At 35.4% G+C, this 20,881-nt stretch overlaps 1 protein-coding gene across 1 annotated transcript in view; it reads left to right on the forward strand.

Moving 5' to 3' along the window:
• Window positions 1-20,881, forward strand: part of LOC136855881 (cell adhesion molecule Dscam1-like) — a 607,418-nt gene that overhangs the window by 547,007 nt on the left and 39,530 nt on the right. The window contains 12 exon segments of the mRNA XM_067133289.1: window positions 49-268; window positions 1,079-1,320; window positions 2,875-3,030; window positions 3,341-3,483; window positions 4,439-4,589; window positions 4,889-4,991; window positions 5,134-5,300; window positions 5,710-5,944; window positions 6,190-6,366; window positions 6,823-6,989; window positions 12,222-12,407; window positions 16,925-17,092. Of these exon segments, the coding sequence (XP_066989390.1) occupies window positions 49-268; window positions 1,079-1,320; window positions 2,875-3,030; window positions 3,341-3,483; window positions 4,439-4,589; window positions 4,889-4,991; window positions 5,134-5,300; window positions 5,710-5,944; window positions 6,190-6,366; window positions 6,823-6,989; window positions 12,222-12,407; window positions 16,925-17,092 (2,115 nt within the window).

The following is a 20,881-nucleotide window of genomic DNA, read 5'->3' on the forward strand; positions in this document are numbered from 1 at the left end:
GACCTTGTAATACAAATATTTTTTTTTTTATAATTTTACCTTTTCTAGCTCCAAGTGGCCCACCACGTGACCTGAAAGTTGAGGCTGTCGACCAGAGTTCTTTGAGAGTCACCTGGAAACCACCCCTCAGAGAAGAATGGAATGGAGATATCCAGGGTTACCAGGTTGGCTACAGGCTCGCAGCATCCAACAATTCCTATGTCTATGAAACTGTCGAATTCAGCAAGGAAATGGGAAAAGAGCATCACCTTGTTATTTCAAAGCTCCAGTAAGCTTTTTTCCACTTCTTTTACATATATTTTTGTATTGCAAATTGCTTGTGCAAATACAATTGGCCCCCAGTGTACATGGGTAGTATGTTCCAAGGCCCCTCATATAATTTCAAACACCAATGTAATGGAGTGTTATAAACATGCCGATCATATGAATAACCTGTTTAAGCCCATATAAACTGAATAATAACTGTAATTGGTCATACAATGCAATGAATAATAAAAAAAATCACTGCATAAAGTCAATTAGTGTATTCTGAGGGCCAACAGTAATTATTTTCAGTCTATGTAAAATATGTCACTTGTGCAATGGTATTTGATGCTTGTGATTTTTTTCTGGTATCCTTAGGTTAGATTTTTTTAGATTGAATACTCTGTTGTGTGGGAAAGCACTGCATTCTATTCCTTGAAGTTAAATTGAAAGAAAATGATCTTGTATTTATAGAAGAATTATGGTAAACAGTACAGTAATGTATCTTTATGGTCTTGAAGAAGGCAGAGAACTTTTTAGAATATTTCTTGTTCTTTTAAACTAAGGTGGGTACATGTCATGTCTTTGTTACAGCAAGTAACAACTCTTCCTAGGCGCAAAGAGCTATGTTCAGGTTACAACCTTTTATCATAACTTTTGAGATTTTATGTTAAGTTAGCTGGTTTCTTTAATAGTGGTGTATGTGTGTATGATAGCAATAAATTTGAAGCAAGCCCAAGGGCCTAGCATATTTTCATGAATCTCGAGGCATGTATTCGGCACATATTAAATGCCATATTTGTTCCACACTAAAAGTCTTATATTTTCTCTTCAGCGTCTACACCGAATATGCCGTAGTTGTCTCTGCTTTCAACAAGATCGGCCAGGGCCCAAAGACTGAGGAAATCCGTGCTTACACCGCTGAAGGTACCCCCCAGCAGCCACCTCAAGACGTTACTTGCACCACCTTGACCTCCCAGACTATTCGAGTATCCTGGTCTTCTCCACCTCTTGCTACTGTGCAGGGTGTCATCAAGGGTTACAAAGTCATTTATGGACCTTCTGATAAGTGGTATGGTAAGTGCTGTGTAGCTAAAACACTTTCCCATTGATCTAGTTTATGCCTCAACTTGAAAGACTTCAACTTGATGGACTTCTGCACTTATTAGCTACATTATTACGGTAACATTTTTGCTATGCTACCATTTTAGATGTGTTACATTTATGGATAAGTCTCTTCAATTGAATGTTAATTGTAAAGCATTGTTTAGTGTGTGTTAGGAACTCTGTGGAATTGCTGGTAGCTGTAAGGCATCTAGAAAATATTGAAGTGCAGGCTATAATGTAGTGTCTATTTTAGCTGGACAGACTTTGTTACTTATCAGAAAGCCAGACCCCAAGGTGTCTGTTAAGTTGAGGTGCTACTGCATACAGCAGCAGGAAGAATCTTGTGTACAGGGAAGTGTTGGCCGTCCAGTTCTCTGTTCTTATGTGTGCACACACATTTGTCATAAACATTTGTACATCAGCATTTTCCTTAATGGGGTTAGATGTGATTTTTTTCTGCTCTTTTTCTACTTGATCATTTTTTGCTTGAAGTCCACTAGTCTGGTTCACATTTCCCTGATATGAAGCTTTGACCTGCTGTTTCCATATCTGCTTTTTTTTCTGACTCGCTGTTTCTCATCCATTATCATCTCATTTGTAAACCAAGACAGTCTTTGAGATTCACTTCTCTCCACCACTTACAATCCTCTCTCATGGTTGTGAATATTATAATTCTGTAGTGAAACTTTCACATTATCCTCCATTTCTCTGTCACTGCCTATGTTTCTTGTGCATTGAGTAGGTACACATTAAATGCTGTAAAATACTGTGTTCCTTAAAATTATTCTGTTAGTTTTTGAGCTTTGGTATGATTCAGTGCCACCGACACCAATAAGATTTATTGTGGGTTTCATCTACACATTATTTTCTACAAAGACCAGGCATTAATCTAAGAATCATCACTACTCTTTTGTTTAGGTTGCCAGTTATGGTAAAATTAACTTATCAGAAATTCACTGAGAGTATTTTATCTAACCTGGAAGTTGAAGGACACTGAGGCAAACCTTCCCAGATCTTTGCTAAGGAGATGTCAGTCTGACACAAAATACTCTGGAAAGCCAGGCCTTTGAATATTTTCTCCTATTGGCTAGTAACCAGTTTGCTCAGACACAGTAGGTTTTATGTTAAAATGGTTCACCCTCGAGGCTGACTTCACAAAGCAGCAAGCCATGTCCTTGTCTGATTTTTATTAAGGGGTTTGACCATAGTGGAAGATGTGAAAGTAGAGACTGTGTGTTTAGTTTCATTCAGATTTGAACATTCAAACCCAATATTTGCAATTAACCCACTTTCAAAGGCTAATTTTGAATGTTGGGTTTGTGGTGAAACAAGGGGTAAGCAGAATCCCTCTAGAAAGTTGTAAAACTTCATGATGTAGTCTACACTTGTAAAGATTTAAATACATTTGAAAGAGGAATACTGTTTTTTATCCTGTACTCTCACTTGCTTTTTATTCTGTGCTCTCACTTACAGTTCATATTATCAGAAGTTGAGTGGTAACTGACAATATTTTAACTTTTATAGATGAGGAGAGCAAGGACACGAAGATTACTGGCTCCACTGAAACCCACCTTCATGGCCTGCAGAAGTATACCAACTACAGTCTCCAGGTTCTGGCTTTCACTTCTGGCGGCGAAGGTGTCCGATCTCAGCCCATTCATTGCCAGACTGACCAGGATAGTGAGTATTCTGATTGTACCTATGTAATTTGATGCATCTTGAATTGTCAGGTTATGTAATATGTACTACATTTTGCTTACGAAATAAAGATGCCACCATGATAAGAGTAGAGTATGTGAAATAGAAGTTTTTATGATGCTCAGAGCTTTTGTCCAAAGTCTGTAGTCAGTAGAAACTTCCTGATCTATGTAAATTCTATCTATTGAAGTATTTGAACAACTTTTTATATGGTAATCATTGATTTAATATTTTTTGTGTTTTTGTCATTTAACAAAGATTAAACACTACATTCACAAACATTTCCTTTCAGTCCCTGAAGCACCAACATCTGTCAAGGCTTTGGTTATGTCTGCTGAGTCTATCCTCGTATCATGGCTTCCTCCTGAGCGTCCCAATGGTATCATCACCCAGTACACCGTTTATTACAAGGAACATGGCCAGAGTGACAGTGAGGTAAGATCATTTTTGTCAGTATGGATAAAATACAATGACAAATATACTAATGAAGTTGAAGTTAGAATTGGGTGTACAGTATTTGGTTCTACTGTAGTCATCATGGTGAAACAGTCTTTCCCATTCTGGAATTCATTAACTTCAAGTCAAAAGGTAGGTTTGGTGGTAGTCATGAGGTCTCTATCCAAGTTTATTTTAGCACCCAAGTTTATTTCAGCAAAACTCTTATTTGTAACTTATCATATACTTTGGGTACACTATTTGCTGGATGCTTCTTTGCAGATAGGCAACTAGAGGGTAATGTCATGTTTTTAATTGTGATTCTTTTCATGCCTGTGTTTGATTTTTCCTTGTGTACTTTGGAGAACAGCATTTGCCAATTCTTTGAAGTATTCAACAGCAGTATGTTTAATATTCTTGTAACATTTCCTTATCAAAAAATATTTATTGAAATTATTCCTGCAAGGAATCATGAAAAAAGTTCAGGGACCCAAATTCTTACTTAGTTTAGACCCTTATATGTGCCTTTGCACCATGATTTTCTGGGCCTTCTTACTGATCTGTGCCATGCTACTGTCATATCTAGGTTTCATCACAAGTTCAAACCATGTATTCTTTGAGATCTCTGGTTATTTAACAGCCTCTGAACACCATAGTTTTCAGCAATATTCTCACATGAAAAATGGTCATCTAATGCAGTCCAGCCATGAATTTTGTCATTTATCAAAAGGACATGAGTGGAAGACTTAATTGACAAGATATTTATGTGTGAAATAGAAGGGAAAATTCTTCTAGAAGAAGGGTCCTTTGAAACAAAGTTTTATTTAAATAAATTCTTGTTCCTCTTACCTCATAGCATAGGTAGGGCAGACTTCTGCATCATCAAGGGGACCTTGAATAGGGCTCTTATAACTGGACCAAAGAACTGTTAATAAAACAGGAATTACTTTTGCAGGCTATCCAACAGAAGTTGCTACCATCACAGCTGAACTTTGAAGCATCCAATCTGAAGAAGCGAGACAATTATGTATTCTGGGTTACTGCTTCAACAACAGTTGGCGAAGGGGAAATGTCACAGTCTGTTCACTTGAAGCTCTCAAACAAAGGTAAGGTACTTAAAAATTTTGAAAAAATAAGTATTTACACAATATAAAGTATCCTTGGCTCGTGTGTACTTCAATCCCAGATTTTTTTGTTTTGTCGCTCCATTTTTCACTGTGTTGAAATGTTGGAACAGTGTAATAGTGAATGATTGCAAAGTGTCAAATCTTTATTGCCCTTTAATATTGCAGTATCAAAAGATGTGATTTTCCAACAACAATATATCTGTACTGGAAAGTTTCTTATGTAGTAATGGTATATGTATGACTTACTGTACTTACTAATCTGTTTTTTATATGAACAGTGCCTGCCAAGATTGCATCATTTGACGACGAATATGTTGCCACCTACAAGGAGGATGTTAAACTGCAATGCCAGGCTGTAGGTCTCCCAACCCCAGACATCAGGTAATGTAAAATGAAGGAGGAGCCTCAGTAGTAATGCTTTGAAAATGCTTAATTGAATGGGATATAGTTTATGAAACTGTAGATATTGTATATTTAAACTTGTGATGATAAAGAAAATGTATATTTCTTTTCTCATCATCAGGTGGACTGTTCACGGTGAACCATTTGTCCCTGACGATCGCAAACGCCTCCTGCCTGAAGGTTCTCTGTTGATCCGCGAAGTTTCCCGTGATGATGCTGGTGAATACACATGCCATGTCGAAAATGCTTACGGTCAGGACACTGTGACACATGCGCTCCTTATTCAAGGTAGGTTGTTTTGCTATAATTTAGGTTTGTAGTTTTATTGGTCTGTGTAGTTTTATTGGTCTATGATTTATGACAGTGTGATACCATGATTTGTTCAAACCTAACTGACACAGTTTTTATTAACTTTTAAAAATAAATTTCTCAGCGTTTCTTTGAAAAGGAGAAAACTGATTGAATGTTTCAAGTATAACTGTGTATCGTGACATTAGTTCCGTAGAGAAATTCCTCTTTGATAATATTTTGAAAAGAAGTATAAGATGGACATGTATTTTAGATTGCCATTCTTCAAATTTATGAAACTTTTTCTAGTAAACAGAAATATTCTTACATTGATTTTAAGTTATCAGGATACCAAGTTCAGGGGAAGCTATGTAACAATTCTGCACTGTACCTTGTTTATTGTTTACAGCTCCCCCTCACCCACCTGAAATTGAACTCCAGTCAACAACTACCAATAGCATTGAAGTTAAGCTGAAGCCATCTGCCATTGATGATACCACCCCCATTCATGGTTACACTGTCTACTACAAGCCAGAATTCAGTAACTGGGAAAGCGTGCAGGTTCCCTCTTCCACCCGTACATACACTCTTGAAGATTTATGGTGTGGCTCACGCTACCAGATTTATGCATCTGCTTACAACAAGTGAGAATTTAACCTTTTTGATACAAGTTTTTGTAATTTTGTTTTAAAATATTTTAGCTAGCAACTTGTTTTTTGTGTTCTTGATGATTTCTGTATTTTCCAATACCTTTGTATATTCTTTGAAGTGGAGCCATTGTGAGAAGATTGCTAATCAGTCATTTTTCATCTCTGGCTGTGACAGTTTATTTTTAGACCTGAATTATATTTCAAAACTGCGACATACACATCAATATTGTCACTCTCAGGATCGGCACTGGTGAATCCTCCGAGATCCTAAACACCCGCACAAAGGGCAAGAAGCCTGAAGTACCCGAAGTTCATCGTTTTGTAGAAGTGTCCTCCTCCTCCATCACTCTCCACCTTAATGCCTGGCTTGACGGTGGCTGCCCCATGAACTACTTTGTTGTAGAATACAAGGCCAGGTGAGTTGTTGGTATTTTAATGCTTTGGAGGATTTTTACAAGATTTCTGAGGTTTGATCTGTTGTCACACAGGACGAGGAGGGATTTCGTAAGGGAAGAGAGCCAACTCATCAGAAACAGAAAAATTGTGTTAGCACTATAGAAAATGTTTTTAATTAAAGGCTGATAGGATTAACCCACAAATCCTCTTAGCTTGTCCTGCTTTAAACGAAAGGAGGACAAAGAAGAGTCGAGGAGAAGCTTGGGAATTTGACTTCTTAAGAATTGATAGATTGGCCTCCAATGAAAGGAGATATTGTATTTATCTAAAATGTGTCACATCTAAAATGGTAGAATAGCAAAAAAATAACAGTGATAATGCAGTTGATGAGTACAGAAGTCCATTAAGTAGAGGAATTGCTGTACTTGAATTGGGTATCTTCACTAAGGCTATATATTTGCAAATATTTTTTCTAGGCATCAGACTGAGTGGACAATGGCTAGCAACCAGGTGAAACCAATTGGAAACTACGTTATCATGGAACTGACCCCTGCCACTTGGTACAACCTGCGCATCTCTGCCCACAACAATGCCGGATCATCCGTTGCTGAATATGAGTGTGCTACCTTGACCCTCACTGGTGGTAAGTAATACACAGAAATCTTCATACATCATCCAGTGTGCTTGTCTTGAAATATGTGCTGGATATATATATAGTGTGGCTCCTGTCATATTTTGCTGTCAGTGTTTTATTATTATTATGTTCTTTTTTGTCACCTAGTCATTGGCAATTTTTATTAATTTAAGGTTTATTACATTAAGGATTTTGTTACCGTACCAAGATTTAAATTCACTGAGAAGTATAGTTTTTTATGTCCCTTCACAAGAATTCTTGTTATGAATTATTATAGCTTAAGGCCTTGCACTGAAATTCTCCCAATTTAAGACACAAAACTTCACTTGATAGAATGTCAGAAGGTAACGAGATGATGTGCTATAGATAGATATTGTAGGGTTCCTGGTTCCTTCAGCACCCTTCTTGTCTGAATATTCCATTCTGTCAACTTTATATATTTATAAAAATCCATCGGATACAGTGGTTGGTTAATGGACTGTCCCCATTGGAAGGCCATTTCGTTATTTCTATTTAGTTTGCCTTTGATGTACATCATTATATTTTTTACATCGCTTCACCATTTCATTCTTACCTCTATGGCGTAAGAGATGCATGAAGTTCTAGACGAAACCTTGTTAGACTTTTCAGTGATTGACATATTACTGAAGTTGGACAGATCATATAGACACACCCAAAGTTCCCCTCATCACGAACAGCAGTGAGTATCCCCAAAACCTGGAGTGACTTTTTTAAGTTTTTTTTTTTATCACTGTGTAGAATGATCAGGTTCTTGAAATGTGGTGATGAGATGCATTAGAATCAGTTTCTTGAAGGACTGTTTATTAAATACCCTTCCAGTTTTGTAACCTTTTTCTTTTTTTTTTTTTTTTTTTTTGTTTTAGTGACACACACCTATTAACTCGAAATGTTTGTTAACCGTTTGTTCATGTGGAATTGCTTGAATGTCCAGTCTTGTAAATTTCAGCTTTTAACAATAAACACAGACTAAATGCAGTTGTGATAGAGCAAGGTACATGTTGATAAAAGGACTTCTTGTACAGATTATCCTAGCCTCTGGGTTAGTGTTTTTGAGAGGGCTAAAAGGATTCTGGAATGTGAAGAGGAAGAAGTAGGAAAGTTTGCATTTTCAATGCAATTTATTTAGTGTTTTTAATCAGTAATCAGTCAGGAAAGTTTTAGCCTGTTTTCAAAAGATGTTTTAAGATACGAAGTCATGTTGTGTAGCTCATGAGAAAGTAATAGGAGATTTATGTGTTGTTGATAACTGGGATTTTTTATATTAATACAAGCTAAGCTGCTAGAACTATTTAATAATCAGAAGCGTATTACAGAACTTAGTTACTGAGGCAATAGGATTTATTTTTCAGCTAGCAATCAGTATATGATAATTGCAATAAGATGTAGGCTCTCTGCTGAAGTATACTTATGCCTTTATAAGCTCTAGGTGTATACGTGACTTAAGGCGATGCAGTTAGTAACAGCATTTAGGTTACCACAGTTCACTGACCCAGATTACAAGAGAAAAGTTGATTGTTCAACAGCAGACATTTTACACTTTCATTGTTTTCTGTACTCTTTCTGTTGTTTTGATTTAATTCTTATTCCTAAGTAGAACTGACCGAAAAACCTAGAACAGACAGTCTCGCTGTCTGTCAAGTCTTTTCATGAGCTACAAAAGCGAAAGTTTGCCACACTTCAGTACCGTATGTTAATCATGACCCAGATGTTTATTTTTCTCACTGAGAACTTAATTACCTCCTCAGAATTGTTTTTCCTCTAACTGGTATGTGGAAAAGGTTCATTGAAGGGTATAGAAGCTGGTGATTGATATGTTTACATGCATGCAGTGGGATTTATAACCTAAAGTTTTATGTTTCCTATTGCTGTCTGATGTTACTCTTAAAATCTCTGGCTAAATACATTAAGGGTTTGCTGTAGTTCAAATATTTTTTTATTAAGAGATAATATCTAGGAAAAATTTGTTTTCTTTACATGAACTTTTAAGTCTTTTTCAAATATGCAAAAGTTTTTGCATTAATGCATTAGTTGGATTTGTGAATTTGCCAATGTTAGTCGTGATTTTTGAGCTACAGTCCAAAGCATTTTGGTGTAATCATGTCTCTTCTGTATGTAAGTGAAAAGCTATGGAATTAGGGGAGCATGTTGTACTAACAAAAATGTTATCTTACTATTTTAACTTGGATAGTCAGGAGATGAATCACTTTTGAGAAAGGTTTTGCAACGTTAGGAAACAATACAAACGAGGTTAATCTTATAGGATTCAACAGCCATAGCCTGCGGGTACTGTACTATAATAATAATTGTTCTCCAATCAACAGTCTCAGCTTTACAACCTGTTATATTAAATTTACTAGCAGATGTGTACTGCACTCTTACCCCAGTGCACAAACATACTTACTTGAATTCAGGACTTTTTTACTTGACGTGGATAGTAGACATTGGACAATTTGGTCTATTTTTCATGTGATGCTAACAAATGTCTTTTTTCCAATCCACAAGATCGTAAATTTGGTGAAATTTGAGCAAAAATGAAAATATTTTGAATGACGAAGAAGCCTCAGTACATCCATTCAGGAGCAGAATCATGTTGATAAACACAATCTGAGCAAGTGATATTTAGCTGCTGGCAGAAATAAAAGATGAAAGGGCTCACTAGTTGAAAGATCAGTGGAACAGTGAATAGACTAGTGACTTTAAGGAATGAGGATAGGCAATCAGTCATGATTCATAATGATTGAAATGATGGTTTTTTGCTCAGCTGCTAAGAAGTTTACTTGTGGGTTGAGCCTGCTATGAAAGACCAACCTTGATGTTGATGGAAAGGCAGTGATTATTTATGTAGGGTACAGTGACTCAGATATTAAATGAGTGACATAATTTCTGTATGAGCTTTTTGCAAAGATGAGCCTCAGAGTTATTTTTATTTTTGTTAATGGAATAGCACAGGTTAGGAAAGTTTTAACCTTTTTGATAGTGTGACACTTTTAAATTCTTTTCAAGATTTTCATTATCCAAGTGGCAAAGACTTTACTCATTGAAATAGCCATTGTGTTGGCTGATGTGTGTTTTAAATATATCTGCAGTTTGGTTTGTAGCAAATTAGTTCTTGAGATGAAAGTGGTCTCACTTGATGAATTAAAAGAATAAAGTTAGACTGGATGGTTAGAGCTTCAAAGTAATTTGGGTGTGCGATTAAATTTAGGGTCTTTGACACTGACAAGAAGGAGACATGATTTATGACAACTTTCAGGCTATGGCTGTTTCATCCTACAGATTAATTTTGAGAAGAAGTAATGCATTTTTATATTGTTTCTTTTCAACAGTATTTTTTTACCCTTAAATAAAGTGTTCTTTTCTGTTAGTAGTTGTAGATTTCTTTGCTTTACTCATTTTTGGGGCAATTGGTTGCTCTTTATTGATATTTTGACTTTTTTTCTCCCACCTGTTCTCTCTTTACTTTTAGAAGTGTCTGTATTCAGTTGCTGTTGAGGGAATTACTTTTGATTTCTGTTAAACATATGATAACTAGAATTCATTGCTAATGTGTATTGTGGAATAGCTTAGTGATCCCAAAGCTCTATAAAATTTTACGAGAGAATTCCACTTGATATTAACAGTCAATTGTTTTGATTCACCTCCTTTTTTAGTGCTTGTATCTGGCGACTAACAAGTAATGATGTGCTTTCTGTCAGTCCAGGAAGGCTGGAGACAGTGTTGAATTCACTAAGGAGTCCTTTTAAGCTCTTTTTTCAAAAAGAAGATGATTTCAGAAATGCCTCATATTGCCTGGACTGTCAATGCATGTTCAAAATGGAGCATTAGTACCTGTAAGACATCCATGTTAATATCTGGAAAAGGAGAAGGCTGAAATTGCACATTAATGCGTTGACCCCATTTTGGCCTCCCTTGACCTGGCTGGCCATTTGTGTTTTTTTTTTATTATGGTTTCATTTATTTATTCTTTTAAGTACGGATTTCCTCATTTTCTTTTTTACGTTTTCCAAGTTATTCATTATTGCCAGGTTAGGGAAGAGAGCCCAGAATGTGGGGGAACTTCATGGTATTATTGGGTATAAAAAAGAAAAAAAAAACTAAGTAAAGCAAGTGTTTTTTCTTTGCATCATCTTAATCCAGGTCACTTTCAATTATTGACAGACGTGTAGCGGTAAATTTTGTTCTAAGCCCCAAAGCAAATATCAGTAATTATTTTACAGATCTCAAGGGATATCTTGTGATTATTGAAAAATATATTTAACTAGAGTATACCATAGCTACCATGTAATGTTTGGAAACCTGAGTCAGAAGAATTGTAAAGCTACACACAGACCTTGTGATTGATAATGCACAAAAGAGTTCTTGCTGCAAAGCCTTAGTAGCTTACCTCTATGGCTGCTGGTGCTGCTGCTAGGCTGCTGAGCGTGCGCGGTATTGCAGGTACTATTGCCCCGGCTCGTGAAGTGAATACCCTCGGGGCTGGAGACCTCCCGCTCTACCTCAACCTTAACCTCATCGTTCCCGTGGTCTCGGCCGTAGTCGTCATCGTACTGGCCATCGTAATCATCTGCTATCTAAGAGGTCGAAATGTCCCCATCAAAGGTATGAGAGGCATAGTGTGTGTCAATCTGGAAGTTCAGCGAACTTCCCCATCCTTATTCTGCGTTGATTTGAAAATCTGCTTTCGTCAGCTGGTACCCAGATGCCAAGTGCTTTCATTCATTTGTCAGTCAGACATTTTTTCATCTAAGTTCTTGAAAGAATGAAGGAAATATTTGGTGTGTGCATGTGAGTGAATAACAGTGACTTAGCAGCTTTTCAAGCCTCAGAGTTAATGATGGGGAATGGTGATCTTTTTTGTAAGTTTGACCTGAATGCCCAGATTGGCACATTTCCTTGCATGACTTGCTTCCTCTAGTTTCCTCTATGGCTCTCTCTCAGGCTGTTGCCTTCACTTCCTCTCATCACAGCATAACAGGTTCTCTGCACCTATTCAGGTAAGAATTGAGTTTTCCCAGAGGAGGATCACAGGGTTCCTGGATAGGCCACTGAACTCAGACAGGAAGGAGCGAGATGGACCGGCATAATACTGTGTCTTTCAAAAAAGATGTAGACGAGGACTGCCTTGTGTAACTTTTATTAAAAAAAAGTTGGATCAGGCATCGAGACCGTACCATGATGGGGCTGACTTAAAAAGCCATCATGCCGTTGTGTTGTTTACAGCCACGTTGCCGCCAACTGTCATGGATTCGCGTGTTTCCTGGCTGCCCGAATGGTGGCCCAAATGGCTGGATCTCAATGTCCTGGTTCCCGTCATTGCTACCATCGTCGTGATTATTGTGGGCATCGTTGTAATCTGCGTGGCTGTGACCCGACGCAAGAATGGCATTGAGAACTTGAGGCTGCGAGGTGAGGCCGAGGCCGTGACTACTTATTCTAAAGATCAAAGTATTTCCTCTTTTTTTTTTTTGAACCTACTGATGACTGAACTTGTGTTTATACCCTGGGAGGTCTTTTTTAAGTATTTTTCAAGTAGGTAATTGTTGTATAATAAAGTCAGAATCATTGCAAGTTGCTTTTTCAGTTTTTGTGAATGAAGCAGATCAAGGTTAGATGCTAATTTAGAAAATAAATCTGTTTATCCATCTATTTTAAAGTACAATTCTTGGACAAATAATTGTCGAGGAAACTATGTCAGAATCGTTAGGATTATCAGTCTATTCATTCAGCTCTTTAGTCTAAAGAATTTGACTTTTGAAGTCTTCCTTGCAATTGATTGTTGAATATGATTATGTCTCTACACTATTCAAAAAACATCACTACAAACCAGAGCTCTATTTTTCTTTGACTAAAGCATTTTTCATAGGTATAATGATGTCTTCATTCACTGACTTGTGCTGAATGGGAGAAATTAAAACCATCAACTTGTATACAAAGTTTTGGATAGAGGTTTCTAATGAAAGGCATACTGCATTTGATGCTAATGGAATATAGGAACTTTTAATTAATCCTACCGTTTCTGATATATGGAAAATGTAAATCTTTTTATTTTCATCATTATCATTTACATTTGGTAACTTGCTGTGATTCTCTTATACCATCAGGGAGACACCCACTTGAAAGCAAAGGAGGGTGTATAGAAACATTTTTTATAGATAAGAAGTTTTATTTTGTCAGAAGTTTTTGGCATCAGAATCTAATTTTGTTATATGTGTTCACATTGCTATGCAGTATGTGCTTCTATTGTCCATGAATGAATGGCCCCATGATATTTATGATTGTGAGAATCTAGTTTAGTACCAGTGGTTTCAGATAATTGCATACCAACCTAAACTTTAACTCCAACAGGCTGCATAATTACTTAAACATGGGTGACTTGAACTTTTACTGCTAAATAATAAACCCCCTTAAATTGTGTGGCTATGATAGTTGTAACTGGCAATCTAATTGGGCTTTATTATTTTGTAAGAAATTTGTGACCTCGGTTGCTTACATTTTAGACACTTTTGGTAATAAAAAAAATTTTTCTTATTGGCAGGTAAGCGTACTCAAATATAGTTCTACATAAAAATATTTTTGATGATTAAAAGGACCTCCTTTTTATCTTTACCCAAGTAATGTCAGGCATTTTGTACACCCAAGTAATGTTAGGCATTTTGTGTATTTTACTCGGCATTAGAATTTCTTCGCATTTTTATGGGAATGTGACTTTCTGTTTAGTAACTGTAAAAAATTGTTTCTGTAATGTGTCATGAACGATACAGTCCCTTTAGAAACAAAAAGGAAATGTAAATGAAGCCAGGTGGTCTCTTAGTAAGTTCCCCTAGTTACCTGTTATGCAGAAGATGCCGGTGTAGCTATATTTACTGTGTATACCTGTAAAGTACTTGTATGAATGAGGGACCAAGTTAGCTTTAGTCATTCAGTACTTAGAGTGACTCATTCCTAATCGTGTATATTATTGGAGTTATTTAGAATTTTTAAAGGTGCCAGCACAAGAATTTTGTTACGAAAAATATTATTTTAATTTTTAAACATTTTTAACAAATGATTTACAGTGGAGGTCTTATGATTTGTACAGGAATACAGTATTTAGTAAAAGTTCATTTGACCCAAGTTTTCATTAAGTAATACTGCATATCTGCAGTAATATTACTAGAAAACAGAAAATGGAAATGCTTTCATAAACAATATTAACTTCTAAACAATGTAATATGCCTTTTTAAGGTTAGTTTTTAATTGTATCGTGTAATTTTCATGCATACATTTTGGTCAAAGCACTAACAAATAATTGATTCAATGCTATGTATAAAAGAGCTTTCATGTGTTGTAATTGAGTGTTGTTTGTTTGCAAATCAAGGTACCAGCAGAGTGCAGTACCATACAGGGTTACACCGTGGTGTACGATTAGGGGATAGTAGTTATTAGATACTGAAGGTTCACAACTGACATATACTGTACAGTACAAATTCCATATGAGAATATTAAACTTTCATTATTACTTTATAAGTTGCTTTAATGTGCAGTTCCAGTGAAGGGACTTTTTGTAAGACTTTTTGAGTAATATTTAGCCGCTTCATAAACTGAGTGTTTTTTCATGGAAATTTTACTTTACGTGGCCACTTGACCCAAACTACCGTTCATAGATTTTTTAGTAGTTTTTTTCAGTTTTTTGTATAAATATTTTGTGATCAAATTTAGTAAGTTTTGTTAGTACTCTAGTTTTCAGCTTTTCGTAGTATGCCTTTTTATTAATGATCCTGGTATCCCTATTTTGAAAATAATGTGTTCATTGCCTTTGATTACTACTGTCCAATGCCATTTTTCCAATTTAGAATTCCTTCTAAATGAGCTCTTTGTGGGAAATATTTGGCAAATCAGATTTCTTGAAATTAAGGATATTGCTACACAGCACGAAGGTTTAAAGTGTATTCAGTGTGTGTATATGTGTGTATGTGTGTCTGTGGTGTGTTGTTTAGATGATTCTTGATGCAGTAAGTTTCCTCATTGAAAACTTATCTCCTATAATATGATGGGTTTTCATCTCATAAAGTTAGGTACTCTTTTAATTGAAAGTCTGTTGTACTGTATTTATATTAGTTGTTGTATGTCATTAAAGGCATCATTTAATTTATTGAAAGTCTTATATCACCAAGATGAATTTCACATTCTTATGATATTACACTAATTGACATAAGAGGTATTTTAAGTTTACACAATTAATGATTCTCACTTTTTAACCTTTTTTACAGCGTCGTAGATACTTTTTTTGTAACATGTACACTAAGATCTTATACAATTCCTTTCCAATTCACCTTTAGTAGCGGTTGAGGTAAAATAATGCTCCGCAAAGTAGAGTATGGCATTTCCTAAGGAGGTGTCGTGTGAGCAAAATTTTTTTGGCATCTTTTTGTCTTGTAGTGAAACTTTGCACAGTTTGGTAGTGTATTTTTTATGTTGATGCTAAATTGAAGCCTAGTAATTCATGATGGTTTAAAGTTATGTCACAAGTGCAAATTTATGGATGCAAAGTTTGACGGCAAGATGCTTATGTTTGCCAGAAGATGTGATGCCATCTTTAGTGCCAAATATCGTAATACTTTACTTTGCCAATTGGAATGCTTAGTTTTAACTATAAAGTTTTTATTGTTCTGTTAATATCATTGAAGTATTTTGAAATAGATTTTTATGTTTTTTATGGTGGCGTTAATTGGAATGGTTATGAAGTATTCCTACATTACTTACGTGCATTGTCCAGTATGGTATGAGTACCTCATTGCAGTACCATGAAACATCCTTCCATTTACCACTCGTAAATCACCTTTATGGAAAGTCACATGATTCTTCAGCAAAGTTAATTAGTGTGGTACCATTTCAGAGCCTTAATGTTTATGTACAGTGTCAGTTTCATCTTTTTATGTTTTAGTGACTAACATTCCTAAAACCTGTCTTGGAGTCTTTTGCTTTCCCATGAGAACTTTCAGAATGCTGTATGTTCTTACAGTAAAGGTTGATGTTTCATAACAGCATGTCATTTTCCACATTTATCTGCCTACTAATAAGTTTATTAACATTTTATTTCAGCATCAGTTGAATACCAGAACATATGATTCTGTATTATGATTTGTATTTTGGTTCCTAGTAATTAGTGTTAATGTTAACAATACGCCGTTCAAGTAAGTGCTTACAAATAATAGTTATAATGTTAAAAAAAAAAGTAGACATGATGTTTAAATAGCATCTTTTAGAATCTTAAAATGTTAAAATAGCAATCTTTTTAGAATGTTTAAATTATTAATACCAGCAGTAATCCGGTTCCGAAGGATTGCAGTGTGATGTACTGTATGCTAATTGAATGGTAGGGGAAATGGCTTTTGTTGCTGACCTTATCCATCAACTTAGTATCAGTAACAATGCTTTCCTTCAGGGAGATGGACGTTACTTTTATTTAATCTTGAATAAGATGCTGAAATGAAGGTATACATAAACAGAGATTACTTTTCGTTTCACTCAGTTCTATGCACAGACTTTTTACAAGCACTTTTGCTCACTCTAAAAAACTTACATTTAAGTATTACTGTTTATCAGTATTTGTTTTCGTATCATAGGGATGATGTCACCGTATCTGAGTTATCCCAAGCACTATTGTTTATTTCAGGAAACATTTTTGTGGTAGTGAAAGAGTTTGCTTTTATCCTGCTAACATAATCTGTAAATTAATCATGTTAATAATTGCATTTCAGTCCTTTTTTTAAGTTTGTTAAAATCTAGGTACTACAGAAAGCACTGTAGTACATGTTCATTGATATGCATAAAATAATCCTTGTGATAAGAGAAGCCTTAAAATTGATTCAGTAGACTGTCTGATGATTCAAACTGCAAGATTTCATGATATACATTCATTTATTTTTCAAAACGAAAAACAGAGGAAGTCTACCAACAGTACCAGTACAACGCTAGTATGCCCCCTCCATCCACTATGGATAAGCGACACCCAGGATTCCGTGATGAGCTCGGTTACATCCCACCCCCCAACAGGAAGCTTCCTCCAGTTCCTGGATCCCAGTACAACACTTGCGACCGCATCAAACGAGGTATGGCCTTCCCCTTCCGTGTGACACGTGAGTCGATACAAGTCACGGTCGTTTCACTTCATTTTCAGACTGTCTTGATGAGCAGTTAGGAGCACATGAGTGAAGAGAAGAAATGAGTAATATGTAATTTAACATTCCCTTCATTATTATTATCACATTCTTACTATGTATCCGTGTTGATATTTATGAATTTAGCTTAGTCCCCCTTGATTTTCATTTAGCAATGGAGATGAATGTCTCTCATGTGTTGTGTGAGCATTTTGTGGTTTTGTCAGTTAATCTCTAGAAGACAGCACCATGAGTGAAGGGCCCTGTTACACATCAGCTAAGCCCGTCTTTTAATCATAAACAATTTTGATATGAGACTGTAAGTAGCAATGATAAACAATATAAGCTTGCCCCTTATGTTTTCATAACCTCTGTATTTTGACTGAGCACCAAGCACCCCCTCCTCTGAAGCTTTGTAGTCCAGTACTGAGCAAGCATCCTATTTTTACATACATATTTATATCTCTACCAGACTATTAAAAAAAAGTGGCACTGCCATTTGTTATTTTTGATGGTAGACTTAAGAAAAATTTTGCCACCAATTTTTTTTTTTAAGTCATTCCCATTAATATGATCGCCCCTTACTCCTCCTCCTCCCAAGTTTATCGTATCTATAGATGTGTAGCCCCCAAGTACAGGGAATGGTCAGTAATGTAAAGTAGGTATTGTTTTTACAGTATTTTATCTCTTAAGGCAAGTGATATGAAAGATCAGTTGTCCATATTACACCGTTTGATTGCACAATGAGTCCTGTGTGCCGTATTGCTTTTTACGATATTTTTATTATATTTTATTATTTTACTTAGAGCACCACTTTTTAATTTTTTCATTGGCTATTTTTGTACTGAAATTTTTTCTTGACTGAGTAAAGGTTAAGATAGGCACTGGCAGGCTTACATCACTGAAAGTGAATATGTTTGGAATTGAGTAGGTAAAATGGTAGGCAATATTAAGTCTCAGGTTTTACGTTGATGTATTTCAAGTTGTAAGATTTTCAATCGATTGTTTGATGAAGTGATATAGTTTATGTTATTTGTATTACTGCTTGAACATAAATCAGTTCATTATTGCTTTTATACTAAAGTGTGCTTGTCAAGTTTTAAACTTCATTCATCCGTTTGTTTTAACCATTGCTAGAGGATGTTTATTAAGTCTTCTGTATAAATATTATGTAGTGAGACAGGCTGAAATGCCTCCACAGTATAAAGGATGGGAAAAAAATCATTAATATAAACACTTAACAGTATACTGTACTGTGTTACCTAGGATAAAGTAAGACAGTTTAGAATACTCTAAACAATGTTAATTATGAATAATGGTCATTTGCATCAATAATTCACCTCATGCAAAGTAGAATTTAGTTTATATCATTTCATTTTATTTATCAAAATTTAAAGATAGCCTTTCATATAGTACATGATTAATAAATAATTAAATTTAGGCTTCAAGCTTTCACAAAACCAAGTGCCTGCAGAATTTGTCATAGTGTACTTTGGATTACTTAGTTTGGTTAGAAAAAAAAAAGGAAGGCGTCCACATTTCTCAATTCTAATTTCCATTTATGCATAATCAGTTTATACTCTATGGCATTACCAAAATTAATCTCTTCAACATTATGGTAACATCATTTGGCATGGTTGTAAATTTTGGTCTCTCAAGACCAAGAATTTTTTGACATCGGGGAGAATTTTGACATAAAAATAAACGGAATACTTTTGAATATTTTTCACATGAGTGTTGTAGGTGCCATTGCCTCTCTTACCCCCTATTTTTGAAATTGTCTGAAATCATTTGAATGCCCCGATACAGAACTTGAATGATGTCTACAACGTCCAGGTTCACTTTCCTAGAGATACTGCTGTCCGTACTATGGATTTTGTATCCATGGTTATTTTTGTTGTCTTAGATTTTGTTTCATTTTAATTTTATACTTTCTTTATGATTTTTGCTACAGTTTTCAATCACATTTATTAATATGCAGTTTGCCTTATTCATATAATTGCTGCCTGTACAACACATGAATATTATTATTTTCAAAATGAGCATATCTCTTATATTTATATTAAGCTGACTTGCTTTTTTTTTTTACGTACAGTACATGTTTTGGTATACTGTGTTCATATTTATAATGAGCTTTGGTCCTAGTTGCCTAATGCATAGACGTACTATATTCCTCGCTTTTATGTAAATTATTTTCCATTTCATTCCACGAGTCATCTTAGAAGCGTAAAGTTCTATTTTCCCAGGTGTCCTTATTATGTGCTGAATGTTGCTTTCAGTAGGTACAGCTTACCAACTCCAGTATTTACGTCTGTATTTTATTCTTTATCCATTTCTGTGACCTCTTGCCTCTACGTTCAACTTTCTATTCGATTTTCAACCCAAGTTGATTTACAGATCCTTTGAACCAGGTCTGTCAAAGTCATTAATTTGTGGTTTTCATTTCTTGAAGGGTTAGTTCTAACTTACTTATAATGAGAAGTACCTGCACTCTATATTTAAGTTGAAAAGTAAAATGGTAGGTTTTGTCTTGTACAGTATTTATAATTCTTAAGAGCACCTGAGGTAATCATTCTCTTGGCTTCTTGAACTTTACCATAATTCATCACTACTCCTGCCAGACTCCTAAAGTCTGTTGCGTGCTTCTAATCATTGGTGGGGATAAGGTTGCTAGCTAGTGTCTGCTCCTGCCCTGCTTATAGGTCACTATGGACATCTAACTGAGCTATTAAGTTGTTCTGAAAGCATTTTAGGAATAACAGAAGTTTGAGAGACATCTTGAAGTCATTAACTGTCCAATATCCTTCTTTCTTGAAATCTTGAGCTGAAAACCTTTATGGACCAAGTCAACGAACTTTAACAAACCCAAGAGGTCACCTAAGGGAAATCAGCCATCAGAGAATCCGTTTGTAGGAACAGGTTGTAAACAAACAAATACAAGAGAATGAAACTGGTGCACCTGAAATCCAGATGTCCGGTACAGATTAAAGGCTGTACAAACGTGAATCTGTTTAGGACACTTGGGAAAATCTTTTTAATGTTGTGAAAGTGCCGTGATGGCTTTCAAAAATGAAATTGAAGTTCCTCAAGTGTATATTTTGACAATTCCATGTACTTCATTTGTATTGTCTGTTTTGAAATAAGAGGCTGAATTTTAACATGGTAGCTCCTTGATAAGAATTTGAGGTGAGATTATTTTAGGTGTACTGGACAGTGATTTATCAGATAGTTTTTTTGTTTTATATATTTCCTGAAGCACTGTACAGTACTACTCACTGGATTACAGCAAATGAAAATTAATTAGAAATGACATGATGAGATTTAATAGTGGAAAGTAAATGTTTACATATTAATTATCATCCAGATTGTAAACATTGCCATGGCAGGATGCTGTATACTGTAAGCAAAATTTTCCCTCTGAAACATATTCATATTTTTTCTTTAGTACAGAAGTACAGCATTTTTATAGAAAAGATTAATGATAACATTGCTTAACCAGCTACATTTAGTGAGGAGTTGCTAGATATATCTGAAAGTTCTAGTGTTCAAAGTACATGGAATACTGTATTTATACACTTCAGGACCCTTCAGTCGACTGACAAAATGTACTTGAAGAACTTTTGACTATATAACTATAATCAGCGAAGTGGTAGATCTCAGCCAAGAAATTACATTATTCTGTCATTAACGTTTCATTTTTAGTTTACTGCTTTGTGTTTTTTCTTTTAACGTCACTTGTAT

The sequence above is a fragment of the Macrobrachium rosenbergii genome, chromosome 33, assembly GCF_040412425.1.
Source record: "Macrobrachium rosenbergii isolate ZJJX-2024 chromosome 33, ASM4041242v1, whole genome shotgun sequence".
Taxonomy (NCBI): domain Eukaryota; kingdom Metazoa; phylum Arthropoda; class Malacostraca; order Decapoda; family Palaemonidae; genus Macrobrachium; species Macrobrachium rosenbergii.